Source organism: Trichinella spiralis (assembly GCF_000181795.1).
Source record: "Trichinella spiralis strain ISS 195 chromosome Unknown Scfld1, whole genome shotgun sequence".
Lineage (NCBI taxonomy): Eukaryota > Metazoa > Nematoda > Enoplea > Trichinellida > Trichinellidae > Trichinella > Trichinella spiralis.
In genome coordinates, this window is record NW_003526940.1 from 2146711 (window position 1) to 2174314 (window position 27604).

Genomic DNA, 27604 nt, shown 5'->3' on the forward strand with positions numbered 1-27604 from the left:
TAACTTTTCTAAATGACATAATTTTCCTTTTTTTATTCAATTAAAACGGTATCTAGTTTTTTGAAGAGTTAATTTATTAAAAGAGTTAGTTAATCATTCCGTGTTAATATGCACATGTCATATCCAATAAAAATATCATTAATAAACTTTGTCAAATAATCATTAAAATTTATGAACTAAAATTTTTTTAATTTATTTTTTTAATTTGAAATCTGAGTACAAAAAATTAACTAATTATTTTAATTTCATTACGCTAAAAGTGTTTATCTGGAATATGTACAGTACGGTACTGTTTTATTCACAAGTGAATCTTCACAAATGACATTATATGAAACTTACGCATCAGAGAACTTTTCTTTTGATTACCCATAATTCATAATGTAAAATTTATTATAACTCACTGACTGGCAATTGTTTATCACTTAATAGAAGCAGAGTGAAACGCTTCGAATCAATTTCACGTTGATTCTTGGCATCATTTTATCAAACCAATAAATTTGTTTGCAATTGCATAAGATGATAACAGGAAATAAAAGTTAACATTTTAAAATATTTATAAATAATTTGATCAACTGAATTTTGTTTCTAAGCAAAAATAATAAGAGATGAGTATTCTAGATTATATCAATCATTGTTGACATGATTTTAAGCTTTTTTTAAGCAAGAAATAAAAATTACTTTTATCAACAATTATTTACAATTATTGCGTTTAAGAAAACAGTTTTTAATACAATTAAACAGCTATAATGTAAATAAACAAATGTCCAACTCACCTTTGTGACGATGATTGAAGTGAACAAAAAATTTAATTAAGCAAGCTTTACTAAAAATAAAATAAAATCATCTGCTAATAAGCCGCATTATTCATTAATTGATTACTTTTAAGATAAAAAAAATCGTTCATTTTAGAAAGCATCATATATAAAAGATAGCTTTTTACAAAAATTACATTAGCTTTATATATTTTTTTAATTTTATAATACTGCTGTTTTAGATTAGCTGTCAATGGTTACGGCAGCTTTTTAAAGTTAAATACGTCATTTGTTATCATAATTTTCCATGGAATTTGACATCAGCATCTTTGTACAAGGAAATGAACTTTCGAAAAATAAATTCACAATCTTTGATTTTATTACTTTTGAACTTTGATGTTTGAATGAGCTTTTTATGAGAGGTATGCAATTAACCTTCTTCCGGAAATTTTATTTTTTTGTAAAATTTTTGTAAAATATTTATTATTTTTAATATGTTTAGAATATGTAAATGCCTAGAATTGTTTAGAAGCAACAGAATATTGTTAAAGTTATATGATATGATTGTAAAAATTAAAATGGACAAATGCAAAGCATTCATGATAAAAAAAACTGAATGAATTTTTAAAATAATACGTAAAAACACGATGAACACTTGTTTCTGTAAATTACTTTAGAAGATTTTTTCTTATCTAGCATTTCATCTTTCTGTCTTAAATTACCGAAGAAGCATATTGATCAGTTTAACGTTGCTGTTCATGCTAAGTCTAATGAATTCGCTTCAGCTAATGGTATTAAAGAGGTAAGTAAATCTTGTTTATGCTTGGAAGGTATTTATTGGCAAGTCTCCCATTTATAACTTTTCAAGGATTCGATTTATATTACCTGTATTATGAACATCTGCTTTGCGAATAGTTGTTGGCTCAATTTCACACTTTACATAAATGTTCGGTGAATCGTCTATGGTTTTTACATGCGTTGTTGTAAGATTTATAGGTGTTGTCATTATTAAAACATTATCATAACATTGCGTTTATTTTTTTATTTCGAAAGTTAAGCATTTTAAAATGAATAAAATATAACTTTATAAAAAATGTTTATTCATGTATGCATATGTGCGTACATTTATTAAATATTTAATTTTCATTTTCCTCATTTGTTCGTCATAATTAAAAATCTTTTGACCTTTAGTTTTACAAAATGAATACAAAAAATTTATTGACAATTCTTCACGCTGTTCGATTTTTAGGAATAAAAGAGATTGCATAAAATGTGAAACATTTGTTTCATTTTATTTTCAATTTAAACAAGCTAATTTTATTTTCTATGCATGTAATTAAACATATTCAATTTTATAAATTTTAGCAATTTTAAGTTAATTTATCAATTGCGCTAATAAGTTTTATATTATCAATAAATGATGGTGAATAAAAGCAAAGTAAAGGGACTGATATCAACAGTAATTAGCATCTTCAGGGAGATTTTTCATTGTATTCATATTTATAATTATTTAATATCTATGATTACAAAAGTAAAGATATGTTTTATAATTGAAGCCTATTTTAATTAAAATTATTTCATTTTTAATTTATCAGTGACAATAATTATACTGACAAATTTGATTTAACAGTATTAATTTTTATTGAACATAATTTATACTAACTGAAATTATATGATTCTATATAGCAAAATATATGTCATGTACATGACGTTTCTTTTTTAATACTTTTTGAGTGGTTTTAAAGTTATAAGCTTTTGTTAAATAAAGCTAATTTACATTTCAGAATTAAGATTATTACTAAAACTATTTTACTATCATTTTTTAAAATATTTAATTTTCATTTTGTTGAACACTGTCATTATAAAATATTTATTTTGTAAATTTTATAATAAAATTATTAAAGTAAAGCGGTTGTTTTGTTTCCAGTTTTGTAAAATACATCTTAGTTATGCATGCATATATATACATACATACATACATATATTGCATAATTAGTTATAAATTAATGAAAGTTTATTAAAAAGTCAATGTTGTGTAATGATGCAGTTTAGCTAACGACAGACTTTTTGCATTATGATATAAACTAATTATTACGATGCCGAGCTCGAATTTTAAAAAATGTTTTCAAAGCATTTTAACATAATTTCATTTCATACTAATGAAACAAAAAAAATATCTAGTGACTTTACACAAATACTAATTGAGACTATTATTTAAATTGTATTTTGTTAACAATCTTCTAAAATTAATTTTCTCATAGAAATTAAAAGCAACAATAAGGATGATGAGTTGCAATAGTATAAAACAATTACACAAATAAGTCATCTTTTTAATGTTTACTTTCAAAATTAACATAATAAAATAAAGCACTTGAGAAAACCAGTGAGTTGTGCTGCTATTTATTATTATGCATTGCTTATAGCGGAATGAAGACCATTTTTGCGGATTCACAGTACAATAAAAAATATGGAAAGCACATTTTTGGAAATGTACAGTCTTCTAGAAAAACTGAAGTTACAAAATCAATGTTTCGACTATGATCAGGTAAAAAAGATTGCTTTTTACAAAATTTTTGAGCTTAAATTTCATAACCAAAAATACAAAAATTCATTAAAAAAATACAACCAAAAATATTATCGTTTTCTTTTTGTTTGACTCATTTGATCGTTTGTGACTTTTCTTTTATCGATGATCGTCCACATTTTTAGCATTAATATTTTAAATGTATTAACTAATCAATGGACAGTCGTCTTTTGTTAAATAACTGACTTTTACTACCAGGTGAAGTTAAGTTAAAAGACATTCTACGATTGTTCATCCTTTTGTAGTATTTCAATTCCATCTATATATAAGTAAGTATATTACATTATCAGCCATATTACATATTTTGCAACAGTTCTACAAATTTAAATTAATTAAATCTATATTCACGTTTTATGCAGTAGAAATTTTGAATGTTCAATGAAACATTATATGGATGTGTGGTTAGAGTTGGTGTTCGGCTTTGTGAAAACGTTTTTGAAATTGTAAACTTCAAATTGCTTTTCTCTGCTTTGAAGCTTTATTCATCTGTGTGCACACTAATTCAGTCGCTGAAAAGAATTGAAAATTGACATTTTCCCTAAAATCTATAGCTTGATTAATTTTTTTCAATGCTTATTATTTCAATTTAACAAAAAAAATTTTTTCACTTATTGACTCCTATCAGCTTAATTGTACGTTGAAAAGCAATTCAACAAAGTTTTATTATTATCTTCTTATTTCAAATTGCATATATTATACAGAAGTATGATTCGTCTTATATTTTCCAAATAACTAAGAACTGTAATAATTTTTAATTAGGATCATTTTTAAAGCATAAAGATCGTTTTTCTTCTTCATTATTCATCTTTTAATAATTAATGACAAGAAGATGATATGAAAAATAATTTGAAATTTCTTTTTCTTTTTTTTTCAAATATGAACAATATTTTCATGTTCAAAATTGACACAATAGTACTTTGTCGACCGCTTTGGATGTTGTTGTTAGCCAAAAATGCTCCGTTCAATTAGCTGTTTGAATTTAATCAATAACGTTTATGCATTCAGAACTTTTAAAATCTTTGTTGCCGATTGCGGTGCACTGGTTGGTTTTTCCTTATAGTTATGTCTGTAGGTGGTCAGCCAACAGGCTGAATTGCAATGTCATATATTGGTGTAAGGTTCCTGTTCTTTTTACACTATTATAAAAGCTAGCTGCATAAAAGAGAAAAAAAAAACACATACACATACACATATAGACAGATCTACATATATGTGTGTACAGACACATTGAGATTAAGTGCTATTGATTAACGCTGAACAGCTCTACCTACTACGGTTGAACACTTGAAATTCTTCTGAGCTATGGCCTGAAACGGGGTTTGGTCAAAACAAGTAAACCTCCTAAGCAACTTTTGCAGCCTTTCTTGCTCTCACTTCCTCACTGGCCGTTCATCCAGATGACCAAAGCATTGCTGGTGATTGAAAGCCAATAGAAGTGAAGCAGATCGATCGCTTCTGTTCTGAACGAATTCAAATCGAATAAAATTCAATCGTTACTCGACAACATTCTTTCATTTCTGCTTTCAAACCGACCAGCAGCAATATGAACTAGAAGGATAAACAGCGTCATCATCGTGGGCGTGGTTGCTTTCTGACTCACCAGCCTGATTATGATTCGCTTATTACCGACTGATTAAACAACTCTGAAACACTTTAATCATAGGTTTGTTCATTAGCATGCAATATTGAAAAGTTGAAAATTTGTTTAATTAAAGTTTAAAAAAAAATGCAACAACTACAACAACAACGACAACGATAATATTTGTCATTTTTATTATTAATTTCTCTTTTCATTTTGTTTTATTATGAATAAACATTTTACACTTATAAAAATTTTTTAAATAAAATAATATTAAGAAACTAAAAATAATTAATGAATATGATATATTCAGTATATAATTCGTGATTTATTTTTCATTTATATTATAACATTAAACGCATATGAAACAATTTATCACATCTTGATTGTTAAGGTGAATTGGAAATTAGCATTTTATTTTCAAATGAAATTTGTCAAAATTTAATTTCAAGTGAATTAGCTTGAATTTCATATTTTTTGTTTGCAATTATGATTCTTGGAATATTATTTTTTGAAAAAAATTTCTACCTAAAATAGACTTCTTACAATTACAAGTGAACTTACTTTAATCAACAAAAAAGCAGTTTCTGCATAAATTATGAATGAATTTGATAGGTGAATTTTTGAAAAATTATCAATTATTAAATCTGCATTTTAAACAGCTTTTTCTCTTGCAGTCAATAGTAGTTTGTAGATTAATATTTTAAAAATGTTAAGTGAATGTCTTAAATAAAGTATAAAAATTTACAAAAGAAGAGTTTCAAAAAAAAACTATTAATTTTTATTTTGCTCGATTATTACTTTAAAAGTTTCAGTTACTGCCATTGAATTGGATTATTATTGTAATACTTTTAAAAATAATATTAATAATAATATTGTCTACATTTCTACATTGCTGTTGTTTTTCAATTTTAATTTTCCATTTTTATGAATATCCGTATGAGTTGAATGCCAATCGCATTGTTGTACAAATATAATGAAAGTTGCTTTATCTTCCCAGATCGATTTCAATAGATCGACTAGACTGACATTCATAAAAATCCCCTCTCCTCCACAAAAAATGTCATCTGATTTTTTAACTTTCTCATTTCAAATTTAAATTATTGAAACGAGACTGTTTTCTTTCACATAAAACAATTGGTTGATGTTCTGAGACGTTTGAGGATAAAAAATGAGCAAAATTCATTTCCTCCTTGATAGCAGGGATTTTTTCAAAAACTCACCAAATTATCTGTGAACGATGAATGTTTTTTTCTCTTGTAAATAGCCATTTGAAGCTAGATTTTTTTTAATTACTAACCGCTGAAACAAAATTCAAGTGGAAATTATTTGGGCATAACTCGGGGTGAGGGAATTATAAATTAGTGTCTGATCGTTTATTGATTTCGTTTCAGTGGTTCAAATCGTTGGCGTCGAAGCGCTTTTCTTTTTCTCAGCTTCCTTCTTTCTCTCTTCTCCGTTTCTCTTCCAAGTCTTCTTCCAAGCCTATATTCGGTCAGTTATCTTTGTTGTATTTTCTGCTTTTTGGAATTTCACTTTAAAAAGCAGACGAAATATTATTCAGCTTCTCAATTGCATCATTTTTTCTGGTCTGAATGCATTACTACATCTGTGAAAGGTAAATGAACAAAAGCTCATTAAGGTCATTAGCTATTTATTTTAAAACCAAAAGTATGTTTGGTTAACTTATTTCTTTTTGTGCGGTAAATATCATTTTATTATTTATTATATTGTTTGTTAAATTTTCTTCAGCCTTAGCCTGAAATGTTGTTAAGCTTCCTTTTCAATAGCTCGAATGAAGAAAAACTGAACTGAAATGGCAAGCTTTTGTTTTTTTCATATCGATTTATTTATTTAAATATTTTTTTAATATGAAAAATAGTTTTTTAAAAGTCTTCACTTTGAAAATTTCATCCTTTGCATTTTTCTTTCCACAAAACAAGGCAACAATAAAATCAATTTTAGGCCAATTTTAGTAAAAGAAAAATATGATTGCACACAAATACTCCACTTACAAAACGGCTTTATCAATGTCATTTTCTTTTGAGTAGCTGAATTTCTACTAATTTATTACTATTATTTATTATTATTATTATTCTCATATATTTTAAAATTTATCTTGAAAAAATAAATTGATACACTGATTTTTGTATTAAAATAATTTTTTTTATTACTTTATGATAAGTAAGCAACTATTTTGAGAATAATAACAACATCATATACTTCATATCTGACTATGTAAGGAATTTTCAGATTTTTTTATTACTGGAAATTTTGTATGCAGTGTATTATTCTATTTACGTATTTATCTTTATGAATTTTATTTTCAAGTTTGCATTTGACTAAAGTAGTTAAAGTTTTACTATTGAGTGAGAATTGTAGCAAACTTGAATTAAATTCAAAACAGACAATCAGCATTCAACTGTTTTTACCTTAGTAATTTACCGTCAAGATCATTGGAATTTATTTAAAATAAAATTTGTTAATTTGTTTTAATATATTTTAAAGTGGTCTTTGAATAAGTTTAAAACTTCCTTTCTGATGTATTCAATATTTTATAAAAACCATTAAAATTCATTAAATTTTCTGATTAAAAAACGAAAAACAGCTAAATTGTTTACGTAAAAAGGAGGAAGTTCATGACATTTTATTTTATTCATTCGTTATTATAGTTATTATACTTTCATAATCGTATCAGAACTAATTGAACTAAATGATAATTTTTTCAAATTATTAAAATTTCAATATCCTTTAATAACATTTTACATTTATTCAGGCAGCAAACTCAAATAGACAATTGTATTTTAATTTGAAGCTAAAATTATTTTATGCACATTTATGTAATTAATAATTTTTAATTTCACTGTTTTTGCTAAATTATTTTACAATTATAAACAGATAAAAATTGTCTATAAAAATTTCAGTTTTTTCCTTAGAATAAACAATGTTTATGATTAGAATTTGCAAATAGTAAGCATTATCATTTCTTTTATTTTGAATGTTTCTGTTTGTTTATTGTATTATGAAATTGTTTTCAAACATTTATTTATTGACAAATACAATTCCACTTTGTGAGTATTAAATTTTATAAAGTTATTATGAAAAGGCAATTTATTGGCAAAATCGATTAGCTGATGCTTTGAACAATTATTGTTCATACTGTTAAATTTGACGTGCTGATTTCAGAACTTTCAAATTTTAAGAGTACACTTTTCATGAGTTTAAACAATGCTAATTTTAATTGAATTTAATATTAACATATTTTGTACTCTAAATAGATTTAAGAAAATGTTGTTTCTTTTTCTATTCTCTCATTGTATATATAGATGCCATTCATGCTGTTAATTATTAATCATCGATAAAAATAATCCTACGGTGGTTCACTTATTGGATAAACTGCTTTTACATTTTTTAGCTTTTCGTTTCTTTCAACTTTTAAACATTTTCAAATAATTTCAATAATTTATTTTCAACATTCAGCATTCTCTTACTAAGTAAGTCTGGAAATTATGCTTATTCACTTTTGATTATAAATTAGTAATGGAATCTTTTGAAAACCAACTACCAAAAAGCAATGCTTCACTTGAATTTATAACAACTATTTTCATATTAAACATAATGCATTAAAATGTTGATAACGATTTTGCCTGTCCTATTAGTTTTGGAATATAATATTCCACATAATTAATTCATATACAGTATTTAAAACAGTTTCATTGCCAAAAATTCTTTTCAAAAAAATAATTTTTCTATTGCCCATTTATCAAATGTTTCATCTTAAGAAAAGGAGAGAGGAATATTTTTTTTAAAAACATTTTTTTCAGAAAACTGTAAATAAGGATTGTTTGAATGCAACTGCGGTAGTGCGGCAACGTATAGGCCAAATCGAAGAAGAGCTGCTGTCATTGAAGCAGACACTTGAAATGCTCAATTGGGTTAGCTGATTTAATTATATTTTGCTTGCAATAATTCTTTTTTTTGTCAATGTTATCACACTATGAATATGGACATAATGTGATAACAATGAAAAATATGGAAATTCATCGCTGAAACATTATTTTTCAGAGATCCGGTCCAGAATCGTCGAACAAATTGGATCGTCAAGTTCAATTTGATGTTTCCAAATCGTCGGCCAATTCTGGATATCAGTGGTCAGGTGATGGTGGTGATGGTGCGCCGAACAGGCGATGTCGAATGTTCAATTCTGAAGCACAAGAAAAAAAGATGAATCCGTTGAGTCGGCTAACTTTAAGTAAGCTTAATCTTGTTGTTCAATTTGGAAAAAATTCGGTCAATCCGTTTGCGTGTTTGGTTAATTGCATGCAAAGACAGTGACTAAATGCAACGCGTTAACGATCATCATTATCAGAATGTCATAGATCAATATAAGCAATTTTACATGTATTTTTTTTTGTTCTTTTTTGTTTTCAGTTCTTATTTTATTTTAATGATTTTTCAAATGAAATGAAAAGTATGCTTGGCTGTGCTGATAATTTCAAACTCTGATTTCAAGCCCTTGCCGCCTTTCAATTTTTTTTTCTACAGCTTAACATTTCTGCTTTGCCCACGTTGTTCAACTGCACCGCTATTAGTAGTGATGATTGTCGTTCGATTTGTTCGGATAGGAAAATTTGTGAAACGCCAAGCTGGCATGGTTGGTTCCGATGGGAAAATTTTCCTCTGCTCCTTTCATCTTTCTATTTGCCTCAGGATCGTTCATGCGCGGCAAACCTCCTCTGTTATTGCCAATAAATGGACAGCCGCTCGCCTTTAAGACCACTATATTTAGAGCTGTTTGTAGCGTAGATTTTTATTTATACGGCTTTGCAAAAGCGATTTCATTTTGTTCAAAAATTTTTATCGACATTTATCACGCATCATCTCAAGCAGTTTTGTCCATTCTGCCGAACGGGCAACTCTCTAATCGACCGGATATTTCAGTATAACATCAAAAACTGACATTATGCTTCAATGATAACGATAATTTATTTCATTGCATAAATTTAAAAAATAACAAACAATATTTTTTCAAAAAGAAAAAAGAAAATCACAAAAAACAAAGTGAGAGCAGTTTGTACATGTAATGATGTAGTACGTGCATGTGCAAATAAATAATGCACATGACCATCGTCATGTTTTGCTTCATTTTCTTTACTTAATGTTATTATTAATTAATTTTTTTTATAGAATCAATTTTGTGATGTTGTTTTCTTGAAGAAACTATAAATTTATAATGAATAACTTTAGTTTATAGTGATAATTCTTCATTTACTTCGCTCTGTGTGCTTTTCAAGTTTAAGTGCATATTACAGAATGCAAATTTGATTAGAAAATGTTCTCTCAAACAAGTAAATTTGATTTGTCAGCTGTCAAAAAGAACAGTTTATTTCAATTGAAATTCTCATTTGATTTCATTAATATCTAGCAGAAAGTGCTAAATTATTCTTAATCAAATGAATAACAATACATTTTACATTTGATTAGTTTTTTTCTCCATTTTGCTTTCTTTGATCAAAGAAATTTCAAAAATTGATGACATTGACAAAGTTCACATTTGATTATTTTGTTGCGCAAAATGATAAATCACTTTTACATGGATTTTGATTTGCATGTTTCACATTATTTAATTTTTTAACTTATCTAATCGACACTAGTGTTTGCTAGATTCAATATTTTCAGATCTTTCTTGATATTTTAATTCAAATTAGCATGAATTTTTCAATTCGAACACTTTTCATTTTGTAAAGAATAAGAATAATTTATTTTTCTGAGATCAAAGTAGAAGATTTAGATTTAGACAAAAAAGGAATGTGCTCACAGGTTGAAATTAAAAAATGAAGCTTAAAAAAGAAAAAGAAAAACAAGTGAAGTAAATAATTCGAAGGAAGTAATAAATTGAACAAGGGCAAGCATCTCTGCCCCCGGTACTTGTATTCAATTACTCTGTTCAGCTGACGTCGAGCATTGATGATTATTGACTGCAAGTGTCAAAGCAAATTTTACTTGTAGATAGACAGAGGTGCGAACCGCGCATTTGCATTTCGTCATTAGCAATGTTTAAAGTGATTATTGAATATTAACATCCATTGTTATTTACGTTCTTGTGCATGGATCACGTTGATGGATTTTCAAGATAAATGACAATCCTGAGCTGCCAAAAATCATCTGTGAGCACATAAAGACAGGCAGAAATTATCAATTGTTCTACTTTCACCGTATTGCACTATTGTTTACTTTTAATTTATCAATATACAATTAATTTTTTGACAAAAACAAATGCTATAAATTGTGTTTTGGAGTAATTTTTAAATTTAAGAAATCCTTGAAACTTCAAATGAGAAGTAATTCCTTTTTTATCAGCTGAATTGTGACATGCAGGAGTAATTTTTAGATACACTTGATAGTCTTCACGGATAAGATTACTCTAAATAAATACTACTCTAAAGAATATTTCAGATTGTGTTACCGTTTGTTGTTGTTGTTGTTTAATTTAAAAGATTTGAAAGGCGACTGGGATGTGCACTAAATATTACATGTGAAGAAATGGAAATCAAATCTGCGCCTAATTAGAGCCTAATTATAACAATAATGCTTTCTTTGCAATGTGCAAATTATGAAAATTTTTACTATTTACTACACTTATCCTCTATTGTTGTTTTGAAAGAGTTTTTCTTTTTTAAAAGGTTCATATACTTTGAAATTGTCCCATTGTTGACCACAGTTCTTTTTGCCAAGCTGCTGACACGTTTTATTCCATTTTTAAAGTTCAATAAAGTTTCCATAATAGTTAAACTCTTTTCTTTTCGCTTTTCAAAGAGGTTGCTTATTTGTCTTTTAATCGATGCATTTTTCTTGTAGCTGGCAAATTGATTCACGACATTCAAAAACAGCTTGAAGAAAGCTATGAAACTTGTAAAAAAATAACTGTATCTAATTTTTTTACTTGTTTTTTCTGAGGTTCACTTTTTAAGAAATGATGACAATTGTCAGATTGTATTCTTTGAATGTTTATGGACGTTGATGTTCAAATAAGCCATGCATTTTACGCGAGCAATGTTGCTTTGTATTGGATAAATATTTCCTCTGATGAAATTAATTCAATGAAAACAATTTTTACCATTTTGTACAAGAAAAGAACATTTTCAAAAATTATAAATTAATAATATTAAATTTGAAATAAACATATAATTTAAAAGTATATTTTAAAAAATACTGCAAAATATTTTTTTGTTCTATTGTTTTCTGATTTGAATAAAAAAATGTTGATTTAACTCAACTCTAATGGACAATTGGTATGGAATATGAAGCGGGAAAATTGGCACATTTGAAAAAGGCAAAACCATTCGATTGCAAAGCATTGTTCAACATTTTAAGCATGGCGTTGCTTCTTAACGAGCTGCCAATTGGCGGCCTTTGGCCATTGGGCTGTTGAATGCATGTTTACATAAAATGGTTTACAAATCATATCATAACGACAGTGCTTTTCAGGATAAATTAATTATCATGAACCGTGTTTCAGGCGAGCAACTGACTTCTTGTTAACCGTTGCCTGAACTGTCCTGTTCAATCTGTCTCTGCTATTTATTCCTTCCTTCTCATGCAACTAATCAATCTTGACGTGTTCCATTACGCGTGACTGTTCCTTTAAATTTAAAGCTGCTAAGTTCGCAAACGCTTACTGCGGCAGCAGCAGAAGAGTTCATTAAACCTCCAGACAGCATCCGCCGAGGTTCGGCTTGTTATTGGCGTATAGCTTTCGCTTTTGAAACTTTCCTATTTACCTCCTCGTTCTCTCTCTCTCCCTCCCTCTCTCTCTCTCTTTTTCTCTCTTTCTGTCTATCTCTATCCATCCGTATATCTTTATCTTTATCTTTTTTTTAAATAGTGCGCGCTATTTTCATGGAAAGATTTCCAAAACGTAAGTTATCACTATTTCACTTGTTTATTCTTTCACACCTTGTTTGCTTGTTTGTTGAATTCAAAAATGACCAAACATCATTATGAATTTTGCCATTGTTATTACCGTATATCAATCCTTCTCAAATAATAATAATAATACATTTTGCATTGCTTTGTAAAAAACAAATGCTAATTGAAACGTTGCAGTTTTAATTTTTTGAAATTAATTGAACTTGCACACCTCAAAAGACTTATTGTTCCAATTGTAAAGACCCCCTCGGATGATATTTAATTATTTTTTCACGTTGCAAATGATGAAATCAATGACTAATTTGACTCTGTGTGCATGATTTCAGCATAGATTATAAGTGAAATTTAAACTCGAGGTCATTAGATGCTAGCTTGATTTTCTGAACTTTTCTATAAAGAAGATCCGCATGTATTTTCAGTGCAATGTGAATTTGAAATTGTTGAAATGTGCCTCCGAATCAGAGTCATGGATGAGTCTATGCGTGCATATTGATTTAAATTTCTTCCACAACAATGACAACATTTCAATAATATCCATCGCTTTGTCGTAATTTTTGACAGTTCCTACTGGTGCAATTAGCACATCACATGTTTCTTAGTTTTTTAATATGGTATTATTAGTTGCAAATTTTTAAACAAGCGTCTATCAATGCTACAATATGCAAAACTAGAACTAGTAATTTTATATGCTTGATTTCACTTTTTTTCAATTTATATGGACAAAAGTTTTCTGCATTTCATGTTTATCTGAGTGAATGCAAAATTGTAATATCGAATCATTGTAAAAGTGCTGTTTTTGCATAAGATTGATATTGTTTGTTAAATCTCAAGTTGTATTTCAATATTAAGAAGAATATGTTATCTTGAGTTGTAATTCTTATCCTGCATTTGCATTATTTAAATATATAACTATTTCTCTTTACCACTTAGCTCGTCTAAATACACATGAAGAAATTGTGTATTGAATTTCATCATAACAACTATTCACAGCAAAAAAAAGTACATAAGCGTTTGCAATGTGGAGCCAATTTTGGAAAGCATAGTTCCAAATGTTAAGATTCCAAGAAAATTATTTCCAGTTATCTGTTAAAACAGAATTCATTTTAGGTAAATTTTATCGAACAATTTCAAAATAGATTTTACATTACTGTTTTTTAAGTTTGTCTAAAAAACTGAAATTTGCTGTTAAATTTAATTAAATGACACTTTTGATTGAAGAATTGACGTCAAAAAATAACGGATGCAAAATTTAATTATTCCATTGGTGCTTGTCAAATTATGTAACAGGTAAAAATAATTTTTGCTGAATAAAAACTGAAATGAATTTATATGTTCTGCATATTGTGTGGTTTGAATAGTGGGCATTTTCAGAGTTATGTGATTATGTGCGAAAATCTGTAGCGGTGATTGATATTTTACGAAAAGTGATTTTAGCTGATCCAAACAAAAAACAAAACAAAAACGTGGCCAATTTAATTTTCAAGTATACTTAAATTTTATAAACTCACTGTAGTAGTGCTTCATTCAGTTCAGCATAATTTGCATTGATCTGTTTTGGCATCGTTGAGCATCATCTTGAGAAAAAGCAACGTGGAGCCATTAATTTTTCCACTTTTGTCCACTGCTCACTTGAAATTCGCTTCAATAAGGTGAACTTGAAGTGTAATATATGTTCGACGAGCTGTTTTGACATTTCGCTTCTTTTCAAAGCAGCTCATCGCGTTTTTTCAACGGTTCATCAATGGTGCACTTGAAAAAGCATGGTGAATAAATTTTCAAACAAATCATTGCTCATAAGCGGCGTGTTGACCGTCCACTTTACAGCTGAAAGTATTCCACTCAGTGGCGGATTTTATCAGGGGCCAAAATCGATTTTACAATTACAATTCTCTTTTATTTTCCCAATTGAAGTGAAAATGATGATCTTGGAATTTAGTTGAGGTGAAGTTATTTTTTGAAGAATGAATGGAAATAGCTTGTTTTGAAGCTCAGCAGTAGCGCAACTGTACATTCATTTCTTTCATATCAATCCATCTCACCAGAGATTTTCATCAAGGAGCATAAAATAAATACGCTCACTGTGTAAAGCTGAATTTTAAAAGATGCTTTCTACAATTATTTCTCCAATATAAATGTCGTATAACTTTGAAACTGGCATAAAAGAGAAAAGTCAAAATTGAATTTTATTTCTATTTTGAACGTAATTTCAAATCCTTGGTGAAATTCATTTCACAATTCTCAACTGAATTTTTATTTTTGTCTTTATTCTGCTTGCGTGTTCAAACGGATATTGTATTCTGTAGCTGTTTCAATCTGTGAAGTCTAAATTTAACCGCACCGATTAGGCATATTTAAAATATATTGGACTGTAATATTGGTAACTTTTATGAAAAAAATTTCCTTTGAAGTTTATGGAAATTTGCTTCATAGTTGTAAGTAATTCAAGTTGAAGATGTTTATTGTTTCAACATTTTTATTTTACGTTTACAATAACAAGTAGTCATAATAAGCAATGCATTAATCAAGCAGTTTGTAAGCAATAGCGTGCTATTTTTTGCATATTAATTTATTTTTAAATAATAACTTGTGCAATTTTGTATTTTATAACATTAATCATATGTCCTTTTTAGTTTTTAATCAATAACAAAAAAATATCAAGTAATTTTTAACAATAAAAATTTAATTATATTAAATTAAAAATGTACTTTAATATTCATCAATTATTTTTTCTAATTTCATTGCATTTTTGTAGTTTGCAAAGCAGTAATTAGTAGCAGAAGTTTATTTATTTGTTCAATCTACATTTTATTCTGTTTACTTTTAAATAATCATTCAGTTGCTGATTTTTAATAAATTTAGATTTTTTTTTGTTGAAAAACAATTTTACTCACGAATAATTATTGTTATAATGATCATCATCCATTGCTAAACTTTTCCAAATGCAAGGATATAATCTGGTATATAATGTAATGGCAGTTCCAGCATGCACCGCAATGTAATAAGAATTCCACGAGCCCCAAATTGACATAAATACTTTCAGTTGCATTGAATTTTCAATATATTGTTGTGTGAAGAGGCAAGAAGTTTTTTCAGTTACCTTATTACTGCAGTGCATTTGAATTTTCTTTATAATATCCAAAATTTCAAAATATCTAACAGAATTGATTAAAATAAAGTTTCATCAGTGTTGTTAAGGCTGAAAGTTTTTGAAAATTAATTAAATTTCTATGGAATAAAGCTCATCGGGCTTGTCACAATTCGATTATGTTTCTGGTGTTTACTTTTTATTGCAATCTACACGCATAATGTAAATAATTGTCATTGCTGTATGTTGAATGTTCTATTGATTTTTTAAAAGCGCTTTTTAATAGAGTTAAAGTACATGCATGAAAGAAAAATTTTACAAGAATAAGTGGAAATAAAGCTCAATTAATTGAGCATTTTAATAGTTTGCAGTAATTTTGTTATACTCTCTTTTTTACAGCGCTCAGATTTTTGTATGAAAATACTATGCATAGAACATCTATGTTTGTATATCTGATCTGTCGTGTTAGCAGCTATAAAACAGCAAAGAATAATTGACATTGATTTATTGGATAAATATTCATTATTGTTTATTATTAGTCTCTACTGAATAAGTAACTTCTTCATTTTAGATGATGATGAGGTTGATTTGAAATTTGTAAAAGAATGGATGTCATCGAAACCAAGTTGTAGATTATTTCAAGCCAAATACAAATACCGACCACTGAAAGACTCTCCTAATGATAATCCAGAACTGGAGCTGCCATTGAATGAAGGTGACTTGGTGTTGGTTTGTGGAAAAATGGATGAAGATAGCTTTTACATGGGAGAACTTGCAAATGGCAGACGGGGTTTAGTTCCATCGAACTATGTAGAACCGATTAGACTGGATTCTTTGAACAAAATGTCAGACAATGCGTCCTCACTGAAAAGCTTAAACTCCGCTTCTGCGTTAACGGTCGATTATGCTCACGATGCTAACAGAGAAAATAACTTGTCTTTTATTCTTCAAAACAACTCTTCACACAGTACCACTGTTCAAAGAGGTAACAATGATTATTCTGGTCATTTCTAAAATTATAACTAATTTAAAATGACAGTCTATGATAGGAATGTATAAGAAAAATGTCTATAATTTTAAACATTGATAACATTTTATTTTAAACAAAATATTGCTTATCATTTCATATAAAATGAATAATCATAGCATATAATAATTCCAGTTTTAGTATTTGCTTTAATAAAAATAAGAATACTGATATTCAGTTGAATTTATTTGAATTCTTTTCAACTTAGGCCACAACGATTATATGAGTTCACTGCCAGAACATATGTGCCCTTATCCTTGTGTTGATGTAACAAACGTGACAGTGCATGAACTTCGTCAAAATGATGGAATTCGAGGTAAGTGCATTTTGCATACGTGTCCGTGAATAGGGCCAATTTTTTGGAACTTTGCATATCAAATTTGCTATACAAGTGTAAAATTATTTGTGAATAATATGAAAATATTTTTCTTTAATTTTAATCATAAATTTTGTATTATTAAAAATAACATTTCAACTTACTAGTACCCTCTCCAAACAGCCTTACGGTTGAGAAACAGTTACGGAAAAGCGTTTTGATCTCGTGGACTCCACCGACAACGAACCTGGTGCCAGTTTTGCAGTATCATGTTTGCATAGATGGCGTTGTTCGGACTGTAGTCCCAGCTGGCTATAATACTAAAGCACTTGTAGAAGACATTGATAATGATAAAGTAATTTTACTTAAAGAATTTTTAATATCTGCTTATGATCTGAATTTAATCTACTTTTTCTACACGAAATAATCACTGTCACTTGTTCAACATTAAAGAAGAATTTTAAAGTTTTAAAATATTTGATTAAAATATAAATTATTTCTGCTTCTAGGAATAAAACAAATTGCATTTAGCTTTAATTAAATTGAAACGTTTTGAATTTTTCAAACTTATTTTCATGCAATATTTTTTTGTACGGTAAATTGATGAATTATAATTTTTTACACGAATGATAGATACAACTGAAATATTTGAAGCACTTCAGTTTTGTCACTTGATGATAATTATAAATTAAAAGTGGAATACGATTTTTTAAGATTTCCAGGCTATCAGTGCGATCAGTAGCTGAATCCGGCTATTCACCAGATGCTGCATGTACGGTTACAATTGGGAAAGGTAAATCGAGATCAAAATTGTCTTCTTGCGTTTCGAAAATTATGGGCTTAATCTTAGACAGCAACGTTGCACCTCAAGATGTTCGAGTGTCTTCCATAACACCAGTGAGCGCTCAAGTTGCTTGGTATCCTGGTAATTCGAATTGCGAGCACGTAATCTTGTTGAATGGACTAAAGGTGGGCACATGCCCGCCAGGAATTTATCAAATACTGCTCAAAGGACTCATTCCATCTACTCTTTACCGGTGCTCTGTCCGAGTGAAAGATCCAAAAGCTGTTCTTGAAGAACAACCTGTGGAAGGCCATGTCGACTTCAAAACTCTATCGAAAAGTATGTAAGAAATTTTTTGTTCATATATTTCGAAATAAATTAATTTTACATATGCTTTATTTATTTTATTTTATTTTATTTTATTTTATTGTTGTTGACGTTTTACACTTGAAACTGCCTTTATAAAACTACAGTGGCAATCTAATTTTTGTACTCCGTTTTTTTGAAGTCTAATGTTGACTGTTTATGACAGATATCTTAGACTGATTTGACAAATATGCATATAATATCGGAAACAATTCCTTCATAACATTTTATTCTAATTTTTGCATTACTATACTGTAATATTCCTTTTTATAAAAATTCCTTTATATAAATTTTTACAAAAAATTTTTTAAAAAATTACGTAATGCTCATTTCCTTACTCATTTTTTTCTAAATTGTGAAAGAGCTTCAAGTATTGGGTCCTTTATTTTTAGTTTATACATTAAATTGTTCGAAATTAAAAATTGTAGAATCTTAACAAACATGAACTTAATTAACATAAGTAACGTTGCAAAAATCTCATTTGCATATTTAAATAATTATATTTTTATGTAATGCTTATTAATTGTTGAATTGAAAGGTTTTTCATTCTCAAAGTAAATGCAAATTAAATTATTTTTATAAAATTATGTTTCAAAGATTTGATGATTTTTCATTTTTCCCAATTTTTCCAATCAAAGTAATAAGTGTAAAAAATAAAAATATATAATGAAATATGTATGAATCATAAAGTAGAGATAATTTAAATATTTCATTCATCTTATTTATTAAAATGTTACAAAAATAATTAGCTAATAAAAAATTTCAGTACTATTTGCTAAATATTAATATTAATTGAAAAGCAGAGTGAACATAGATGTATACATTATTTAACATAACTGTGCAGTTGTTGCAAATAATTTACATATGAATTCATTATTCCATATTTTTTTATTACATTATTTTAAACTCATATGCTTACAATGATAAAATCTGAAATATGAGCGAATAAAAATAAATTTTAATTTTTCCCAAATAAAAAAGTTAAAAGATAATGATAAATTGATTTTCAGCACAGTAACTGATTATTTTTGATGAATAATATGTTGCTTTTGAAATCGAAATGTTTGTTTATTTGAATAATATATTTCATTTGCATTATATGTATCGGACAGTAATTTTTTGTATTTAGTGATGCTGATATGTAAGAATCATTTTATTTATCTAGTAATCAGATTCATATCAAAATGTTCAGTTATTTATTTGAATTAAATGAATTTGAAAAATAATTCAGTTGGACTTCCCGATGCTCCTACGAATGTCCAATGTGAATTTGGTCCTCAAGATGGTACTCTTTTGGTTACCTGGCAGCCGGTGACTACTCAGCCAAAGCCGCCTTCTAGAGCAGCCATTGCCGGTTATCTCGTCTATGCTGATGGTAAAAAAATTAGCGAAGTGGACACACCTACAGGAGATCATGTTTTGCTCAAATGGGCTGATCTGTCTGACGATCCGCCTCTTTTCATCACTGTGAAAGCAAAGACCAGGGAAGGATCAATCAGTGCAGATTCAAATGCTGTTCGACTACCTAAGCCAGAACACAAATCACCTCAAACTGCAAAGCTGATTGCAGTTACGGTATTTCAAAATTTTATTATTATTAACTTCCAGTTTTACTTATTTGCTTAAAACAAAAAACAAAGTGTTGTTATAAGGCAAGAAAGCGTTAAAAAATGAAAATGCAATTTTTAACTTTTAATATTTTTATGAATTGCAAGCTGTTACTGTGATATAATAAAAATTGATTTTGTTAATGCCATATGCATTGTTTCCTGCCTTTCAAGTACTTTCCTGAATTCATAAATATCAAAGTTACAAATTATGGACATTGTTAACATGCAGTCCAGTGATAAATTTTTAATGCTTGTTATCTGTTTGTTGTTCTTGTAAAATGATGTCACTTTTTACTTTTTAGTCTGCGAATGAAAAGACATCACTAATACCACCAGCTATGAATTCATATGCAGAAATTAATTCTTACAATTACCATACAGCTTCACCGAACACACAAAATATACGTTTGTCTCAAACACTGCCTACACGATCGCTCTGTCAGTCAGCTAACCTCTCCTCTTGCCAATTGCCGATGGTGAACTCTTCTAACCTTGTGAGTTTCAATTGTTTTTTGTTTTCTGTATTTTTTGTTATTATTTAAGTTTAATTTACAAGAATTATTGATTGTAAAAATTTTTTTCTACTTTTTTGTACAGATTGTATATTGTGTAATTTGCATTTGTAAGTGATTGTTATATTGCACAATATATTCAGTTTTGGATAAGATTTGAAGAAAAAAATATTGCTTTTTTTTCATATGAAAAATTTTGCCACTGCTCGACAGCAAGATTTGACATATGATAGAAATGCATTTTTGTACTGATTGTAAAATTACATTCCTAGTTTATTGCACAAACTTAAACCTAAAAGACAGCTTTGGCAGAGATTTTTGATTTAAAAATTAATCATGACATCATAAGCATTTGAATTTCATGATGCACTTTGCGGAACTTGTGTCCACATGTGTTTTTACACTTTAACCAAATGTTCTGCTTGCCAATTTGAAGTATTGATAAATCAACGTCGATGTTTTCGCCAATTTTACATCCATAACAGATTAACGAAGAATATGGATGAGCGTGATCAATAGCCTTTTACGAGTTGAGTTTGCACGACGAGAGGTTCAAAGAGCTTCCGCTAATGAAATGCTTCAAACTTAGCAACTCATCTTATATTCCACTAGACGCTAGAGACTTTTCTTGATTTTCTTCTGATTTCTTTTTCATAATTAACACTCATAATTAACCAACGTCCAAGAACATCTGTCATATCATCTTGCATTTCACAACTAACTGTAGGCATATGACAATTTTTACCAAATCTTTAACAAATATATGCTAAATTTTTTACAGTATTTCTTTTTATCTGATAAATTTGTCAAAATGTTGTGCTTTTACTTCAATTTTATTAATCTATCAATTGATGATTTATAAATGATGTTTGCTCAGATACTGTTGTTCAAAAGTTGCTAATTTAAACATGTGAATACCAATAATAATTTATATGTAAATTCTGTCTACTATTGGTGAATGTTGTGTTCATTTCCCTTGGAAAAATATTTTTACTTTTCAACTTTTCACAATGTCAGAGATCACACACAAGTAATTTTTTCATTTTATCAAAATAAAGCCTATGACAAGTGTAGCATAAAATAAATTTTTCTTTTCGAAGTTTTGACACTACTGAAGAACAAGGAAGCAGCATTGAACAGTTTTATTATTGAACTGTTTGTGTTTTACTCATTTATTTTCTTTATTGATAATCTATTAAAGCAGATAATAAAATTAAATTTGGCACCTGGAACAACAACTAAGACAAATAAATCTAAACTGTTGTTTGCTATTCATTCATTTAAGTGACTTCAAAGTGTAATTATTGTAAAAGAGTTTCTTCGCTTTTTCTGAAATGAAAATGACAGTTCAATTGCCATCCGCTTTATAAAAAGTTAATGCATCTGAAAATATGTTCCTTTTTATAAAACTGAATTGTGCGCTTTATTGACTTTGTTCGCTTCAGTGTGTCGCTTTGGAATGAGCATTTAAAATTTATGGATTTCAAATGATGCTCAGAAGTTATTACCTAATATTGGGCAAATTTATGAATTTTTATTTCAAATTTATTAAGAATTTTAAATCTCTTGCTAGATTAACTTCTAACAGCTAGTTAACACGGCTTCCACCTGAAGAATGCCCTTTTTTTCTTTTCTTTTCTGGAATACAATTAGTAGTAAGCTTAACAGAGTAGAGAGAGAGTTTTTTTCTTTTTTGCAGTTGAATGTTCTTTTTGTTGAAGCCTTTTGGTTAAGGCTGACATGCAAATTGATGGTTAGCAAAAATCATAGCTTAGGCTTCTAAATGTCTATGAGTGTGTAATGAATAAACTACTACTGAAGGTAGTTTTTTTCTGCCTGAACAGTCTGCAGACGTCAATTTTTTATGTTTAAAAATACATTAACTATTTTATAAGTGAGTTTTGTCATTTAAAATGCTTTTTTTATATTGATCCTCCTTGTATTCCGTACGCACAATTTCATGCATGTCGTATTCTTTCCTTCTTCTTCTGCTTCTTCTTCTTCGACTCAGATGCGTTTTATCATTTTCACTTAGAAACCTCAATTCCCTGTTTGAGCCGTTTAAAGGCCTAGTAACGTTTGATAATCGATAAATTTCCTAATGCAAACTTGCTGCTGCTTATTCATGTGAAATATAATTTTCCACTTTTATTGCGTCAACATGTCATGAGAAAATTGTAACTGAGGATAACTTTCTTACCAGTTAGCTTTTCTGCCATTACTACTGAGAAATTTTTAACTTTGCCAAGCTTCAGTCTGGGTAAATCTGAATCTGTAAGTATTACTTTGCCTAAACTTTTCTATTTTATTTACAGTTTCAGTTTTTCATTTTTATATTGCTGCTATCAACCTAATATTGTTTTTTTGTACAAATATCATTTCAGACAGTTTTAAACCTGTATTACAGACAGATTATGCAATTCAAACAGTTTTAAGGTTTGGCTTGTATTCAAAAAAGAAAATATGCTTTTTAGTAAATTAGCACAATTATCTGAAAAATTCTTTTTCACTCTGATGACAGCAACCAATACTAAATTTTATCACTGTTCAAAGCAGTTCATATTGATTTCTTTACATATTTCAAACTTATCATTGAGATGAATAATTATAATGCTCGTTATTGTTGTTGTTGTTGTTGTCATTGTTTGAGCGGCACTTCAACTATTCATTTATTTTCCAAATGAATATTGATAATTAAATTTGATTTTAAATGCTTAAATAATTCAAGTCAGGTAATTTAATGAAGTTTTATGATGCTTTTTCAAATTTTCATATTTTGTATTTAAAATTTTCAATTATTTTTTTCTTAATTTTAAATGTTTTAAAAATTTTGTAGATTGCTGAAGTTAATCAACTTTTCATGTAATATTTAATTATCATATTCATTCTAAGTTGTTATTTGAGTAACGTTACATGGAAAATTTAATTAACGTTAATATGCCAATAAAGGCAGTGTATATTGGATAATCATTCCAAGCATTGGGATCAGAGAATTCGCTTCTTTTAAAGTGCCGCAGATTTTAGCTTTTAAACAAAAATATGAATAAATCAGCTAATTGCATCTAGACTTTCTTTATCTTGCACATTGTCTAACACTAAAGTCACATTCGTATGCATTGCTTTTCTAAAGTTGGAGAGAACAGCTTTTGTTCAGTAGACAAGAAGTAAGTAAACACACCAACTGATTAATATTGACACAATAATGCTTCAGAAATAAACATTGAAACTGTGCACAAATCAGTCGTATACAATGTGAAAACGTAGCTTCATTTAGAGAACATTTGATTAATATAACTTGCAAATTTAGATTTCATTTTTCTGGAACAATTATTTTGTAGTTCAAAAAAATCATCCAATTTTTTAATAGAAATAATTTTATTTAAGGTTATTTTTGAATAAAAATAAAAACATATTAATTATTTATATCATTGGTTTCAGTAGTGCTTTATCCATCAATTAGTGGTATAGTATAATTTAGTAGGCTATAGGCATGCCATGTTGTTATAAAAGTAATTCTAGGGTTTGTCAGATTTATTTTTGGAGTACATAATTTCACACGCGGTTTTGACTAAATTAAATTGGATTTGAAATGGAGTTTGCTGTTGTTTGTTTTATGAGTTTGTTAGGAAGAGACGTGCCATTGGGTTTTTCTGGTCGACTAATTTTGATTATCTTATTGCGCTCTTTTATTGACCATGTAAATTTTAAATCTTATTTTGTCATAATCACATTTTATTATCAAAACTTGTTAACTTTCTTTGATTTGCTTTACTCAATACTGTTTATTTTTTGTTCATTTTTTGAGACTCCCAGCTCAACAATCAGAACTGCACCTTCTTATTATATCTTTCATCCTCCATTAACGAAACCTGACGAGGGCGGAAAATTGACTGAAAGACCCAGCTTGTTAGAAATGGAAACGAATTATTTGTTAAGACAGCAGCAAAAATCCCGTTCATCTATGAGGCGTCGATCGCTCAGCCTTGAAGATGACAAATCACCAGAATTCAGAGGACAGACTTACATTGAAATTCCACATATCCGTAATTCTATTCTTTTTGAAAATTTTATCATTTCAAATTTTCTCATTACGTTCTCAATTGTACTTTTAGAAGTGATGGAAGACACTGTTCCAATACTCACTGCCAGAACAGCCGATACTTGGACCCCTGCGATGAAATACATCCAACCAGTTTATAATTCTAAATCTTTGCCAAGACAACGGTATAAATATAATAATATTGATCAATAGTAATGAATTTTATTAAACTCTTTTTTTTGTTTTAGACATGTTACAAATAGCAGAGCTGCAAGTGAACCTGATCTGAGAATAGATCATCGCGGTGCTTCATTCTCCTGGAGAAGTCGGCCTAGAGCTAGGCGATGTTTAGTTGCCATGTACGACTACAACCCTAAGCATATGTCACCGAATTATAATGCTGTTCGAGATGAGCTGTCTTTTCAACGAGGACAACTTATAAGGGTAGGGATGGAATTTTCATGCAGTGGGATATTTAATTTACAGTAACTACAATCAGAAGTGCAGGAACAAAAAGATATTTTAAGGTTTTAGAAGTAAACGATAAATAATATATAAGTTTCAAGGTGTTTGTAATTATAATCATAATTAATCATATAAGCTGAATATTTATTTAATGTTCACATCTGACCTTCCAGTTTTGTACTGTTTAGCTTCTGGAAGATCCAGATCCAGATGGATTCTACTTGGGGCAAATTAATGGACGCATTGGTTTAGTGCCAAGCAATCTTGTGGTTGAAGTGAAAAATGAGTTACGTTACCTTCCAGCAATTCCTGCTGAAGATCCGTATGTTATGCCATTTGGTGGCAACGGTGCCTGGAATCATTTGCCCACGTTGCCATTCATGGATCCTTATACGCTGCAAAGGATGAAAGAGAACAGCGCATATGGACGTTTCAGGCGTCGTTATGCTACATCAGCAGATTACGAACAATGGGCACATAGCAGTGATCCAACTTTAAGCCGATATGTGGATTATGAAACATCCAGCGGCACCCCTGATGAAAGATATTCTAAAGTAGTCAGTTTGTTATCTATCTATCTGTGCACTTGATTTTATTCATATTTTAAGAATCATCAACGAAATCGTCGAATGAAATTCAAACAGAAATCTTACAGTCTGGATCAACCTCAGGTAGATAACATCCTTGAAAGAGAACAGTCACCAGTTTATTGTGCCGGACCAGGTAGCTTTAATCTTGAAACCGAGTTAAAACATTAAAAAATTTTTATGATTACTTAGATGATGAAGGTCCAGTAGGCCAGGAGTATCATGGCCGAAGAACTGTGTTGCCACACATGAGCGGCAACCACGTTTCCCCTTCTCGGCATCAGCAAACTGGAAAATCACATGGTCGAAAATCCAAACGTGATATAAATGGTGAACCGTCAGAATATTACCCAGGAAATTCTTTCGTCAATCAACATGAAAACTATTATCAAACTCATTGGCACACTTCTCCTCGCTATGATTCACCTAGACGTTCTTTGGATAGGCGGTATGAAGAATTTTTTTTTGATAAATTCTCGTGTAAAAGCATTAGAAAATTATACTATCCAACTAAATGGAATGTCATGTGATGAAAAGCAGATTTTAGGAAGGAACAATAAAAAATTTTAAAGTATATTTATTTATGCACGATGAAAAGTAGTTTCAAATTTAGAAATATTTGTTGTCCATAAAACGGAATGAAATGTGAACATTACTTTTCTTTGAAATTATATTATGATGATTTAATTTCAGTTCTGCTGGAAATACTATTGGTTATCGTTCTTCAAATTATAACGGAGGGCGATATATTGACGGAGGAAAAGGATCTCCGGATGGACGAGAAGAACCTCCCACTGCGTACAGGCAAAGACAACTTCATTCGACAAATATATCTGATTCAGAGGTTAGAGCACGACGAAATGAGTCAGGTAACCAAATGAAAATCGATTTTCAAACGAGTTTGAAAGAAACTATTAAAAACAATGCTTATGTTTCTACTTTTAATAAAAATGTAAAAGTGCAATTGTAATTGTACATACGTCAATTAATTTGCAAAATAATTCAATATTTGTTTGTTGTTTATCTGATTATGAAACAGTTGTATTAAAAGAAAGAATTTTTATTTAGTTAATATTTATATTTTTATATCATTTATTTTTATCCTCCTCTGAATCGTGTGTTATTAATACTTTCAAATAGAATTGCAGCTTAAAGCTAAGCCTTAGAAATTTCCCTTTTTGTTTAGACATGAAATAATGATTTAATTGAATTGCAACAATATTTCGTTCAATATAATTCTTTAGGATCAAACAATTACAATAACCAATTGATAAGTATAATTCGAGAAGCTGTTCGCACTGGACCAGCTACAAGCGTTGTGGCTAAATTTGACTATGACCCACGCATACTATCACCGAATATGGATGCTGAACATGAAGAGCTTCGTTTTCTCTCCGGTGATGTCATTACTGTATTTGGTGATATGGACGAGGATGGGTTTTATGTTGGTGAGTTAAACGGCCGATACGGTTTAGTACCGTCAAATTTTCTTGAATTGCCAAACTGCAACGGTCCAGTTGATGCATCGAATCAAATGGTAAGCTAATTGATAAATTATAATGGAATATCATCATTTGATAATTTTAAAGAAAGTAGACTTGATTTATTATAACTGTTACTGTATGGTATGCAATATCAATAATATTACTGTAATTGCATTATTTGCATATTTGTAAGATTGTTAAAATATAAAATAAGCTAAATGACGTTTATATAAAATGATAATTGTGTTTATTTGTAGAACTGATTTATTAAATAAGTTATTTTAATACAGTAAATTAATTGTTTCAAAATGTTTATTTAATTTTCACTTAGGATTAATTAAATATTGTTAATTTGCAGTTTATGTGTAGAACGGTTAGTAATTTATAAAAGTGATATTTTTGGAAATATTCACCAACGGTTTAAAAGGACAGTGAAATTTTGAAGCTAGTTTCTTTGATCGAATTGTCAATCCCTGACAGCAATT

General features: G+C 28.8%; 4 protein-coding genes across 4 annotated transcripts; 3 read left to right on the forward strand and 1 right to left on the reverse strand.

The window, feature by feature from the left end:
• The first annotated feature begins 8899 nt into the window (after positions 1-8899).
• Tsp_11087 (hypothetical protein) lies at positions 8900-9250 on the forward strand. The gene is made up of 2 exons (XM_003381936.1): positions 8900-8929; positions 8981-9250. Exons 1-2 carry the CDS (start codon positions 8900-8902, stop codon positions 9248-9250), a joined length of 300 nt encoding a protein of 99 aa, XP_003381984.1.
• Positions 9251-9503: 253 nt separating this feature from the next.
• Positions 9504-10963, reverse strand: Tsp_11088 (acid phosphatase). The gene is made up of 3 exons (XM_003381937.1): positions 10858-10963; positions 9994-10064; positions 9504-9683 (listed from the first exon to the last, which is right to left on the reverse strand). The coding sequence occupies exons 1-3, from the start codon at positions 10961-10963 to the stop codon at positions 9504-9506; spliced, it is 357 nt and encodes a 118-aa protein (XP_003381985.1).
• Positions 10964-15813: 4850 nt separating this feature from the next.
• Positions 15814-20662, forward strand: Tsp_11089 (putative variant SH3 domain protein). The gene is made up of 10 exons (XM_003381938.1): positions 15814-15839; positions 16083-16117; positions 16501-16914; positions 17165-17272; positions 17440-17627; positions 17987-18065; positions 18123-18395; positions 19654-19997; positions 20335-20526; positions 20630-20662. The coding sequence occupies exons 1-10, from the start codon at positions 15814-15816 to the stop codon at positions 20660-20662; spliced, it is 1692 nt and encodes a 563-aa protein (XP_003381986.1).
• Positions 20663-24457: 3795 nt separating this feature from the next.
• On the forward strand, positions 24458-27307 carry Tsp_11090a (putative variant SH3 domain protein; the record flags this gene model as incomplete). Its single annotated transcript, XM_003381939.1, has 9 exons — positions 24458-24587; positions 24657-24768; positions 24832-25027; positions 25237-25602; positions 25657-25771; positions 25828-26083; positions 26329-26504; positions 26880-27172; positions 27225-27307. Coding segments are annotated over exons 1-9 (1727 nt in total), but the record flags the coding sequence as incomplete, so codon positions are not given.
• Positions 27308-27604: the final 297 nt, after the last annotated feature.